Here is a 1,071-nt window from a genome sequence, read left to right as displayed (position 1 = left end):
TATATATATATATATATATGGGCATGCATACATACAAAATGATGTAATGATCACAATGTTGATATAAATATTCAAAAATAAAGAATGGAATATATGTAAAAAATAAATAAGTACTTTGTATTGATTATCTAACAATAATGCAGTTTAAAATAAATAAAAGTATATTATAAAGGATACTATTGTGGTAGGTCTTCGAAAATGAATTGCTTGACATCTGGCAGCCGATTGAGTGAGCAACCACTACAGCTCTGAAAAATAAACAATATAAGATAACATATCATAATGAATTAGTCTATACAAAATGCAATTACAATCTCAATATATAAAGTTTCATTCAAGAATACTTGTTGGACAGAACATTTTACAATTATAATAATGTAAAAAGTCGAACGCAATGCGTTTTAATAAATATATCTGCATTATTGATTTAACAGATAACGTTACCTCGACTCTTGCAGACGCGTAATAACCATCCACGGAATTTACGACAGAAATAAAGGAAAGTGCAAGTACGAACGTGAGTACGAAGGGATAACTAACAATTGCAGTGGATGCCATGTTTGTTATTCTATTGTGTAATAGGAAGCGGAAACCCTTCCGATTTCGGTTTCTTATGGCTCTTTTTTTCTAAATTATTGACGATGAGTTTGTTCATTTTGATGAATGAGTTACAACATCACATTTCTTGATAAACATTGTTTTCTTATTGGATTCTCTTTCGTCAATGTTAATTTTTTTTCTTTACTAAGTTTTTTCTTTTGTTTTTTTCCCATAATATTTAAATATATTCTTTTTAAAATAAAAAAATATTTTATAAACATTAACAATTAAAAATAAATTTAAAATAATTATGTATAGCCATTCTAACGAGTCCTAGATTAAGAAGCGCGACCGATGTTACGAGTCCTGATTGAACTCCCAAATGGCCAATTATAGCCGGTATCAGACTACGCATTGGAGATTGAGATTAAGATTGAATTAAGATTGAGATTGAAGATTGTCCAATCACATTAAAGCCCGTATCAGACTAAAGATTGAGAATGAGATTGAATTGGGATTTAACCAATTAGA

At 28.9% G+C, this 1,071-nt stretch overlaps 1 protein-coding gene across 1 annotated transcript; it reads right to left on the bottom strand.

The window, feature by feature from the left end:
* Nucleotides 1-105: 105 nt before the first annotated feature.
* On the bottom strand, nucleotides 106-800 carry LOC105457363 (selenoprotein M-like). Its single transcript, XM_011701978.1, has 2 exons — nucleotides 445-800; nucleotides 106-248 (listed from the first exon to the last, which is right to left on the bottom strand). The coding sequence occupies exons 1-2, from the start codon at nucleotides 556-558 to the stop codon at nucleotides 177-179; spliced, it is 186 nt and encodes a 61-aa protein (XP_011700280.1). The 5' UTR covers nucleotides 559-800; the 3' UTR covers nucleotides 106-176.
* Between the last annotated feature and the right edge of the window lie 271 nt (nucleotides 801-1,071).

This window comes from Wasmannia auropunctata, unplaced genomic scaffold (assembly GCF_000956235.1).
Source record: "Wasmannia auropunctata unplaced genomic scaffold, wasmannia.A_1.0 LD335246.1, whole genome shotgun sequence".
In the NCBI taxonomy this organism is placed as follows: Eukaryota; Metazoa; Arthropoda; class Insecta; order Hymenoptera; family Formicidae; genus Wasmannia; species Wasmannia auropunctata.
The sequence above is the reverse complement of the archived record's forward strand: the minus strand, read 5'-3'. Positions and strand labels throughout refer to the sequence as shown.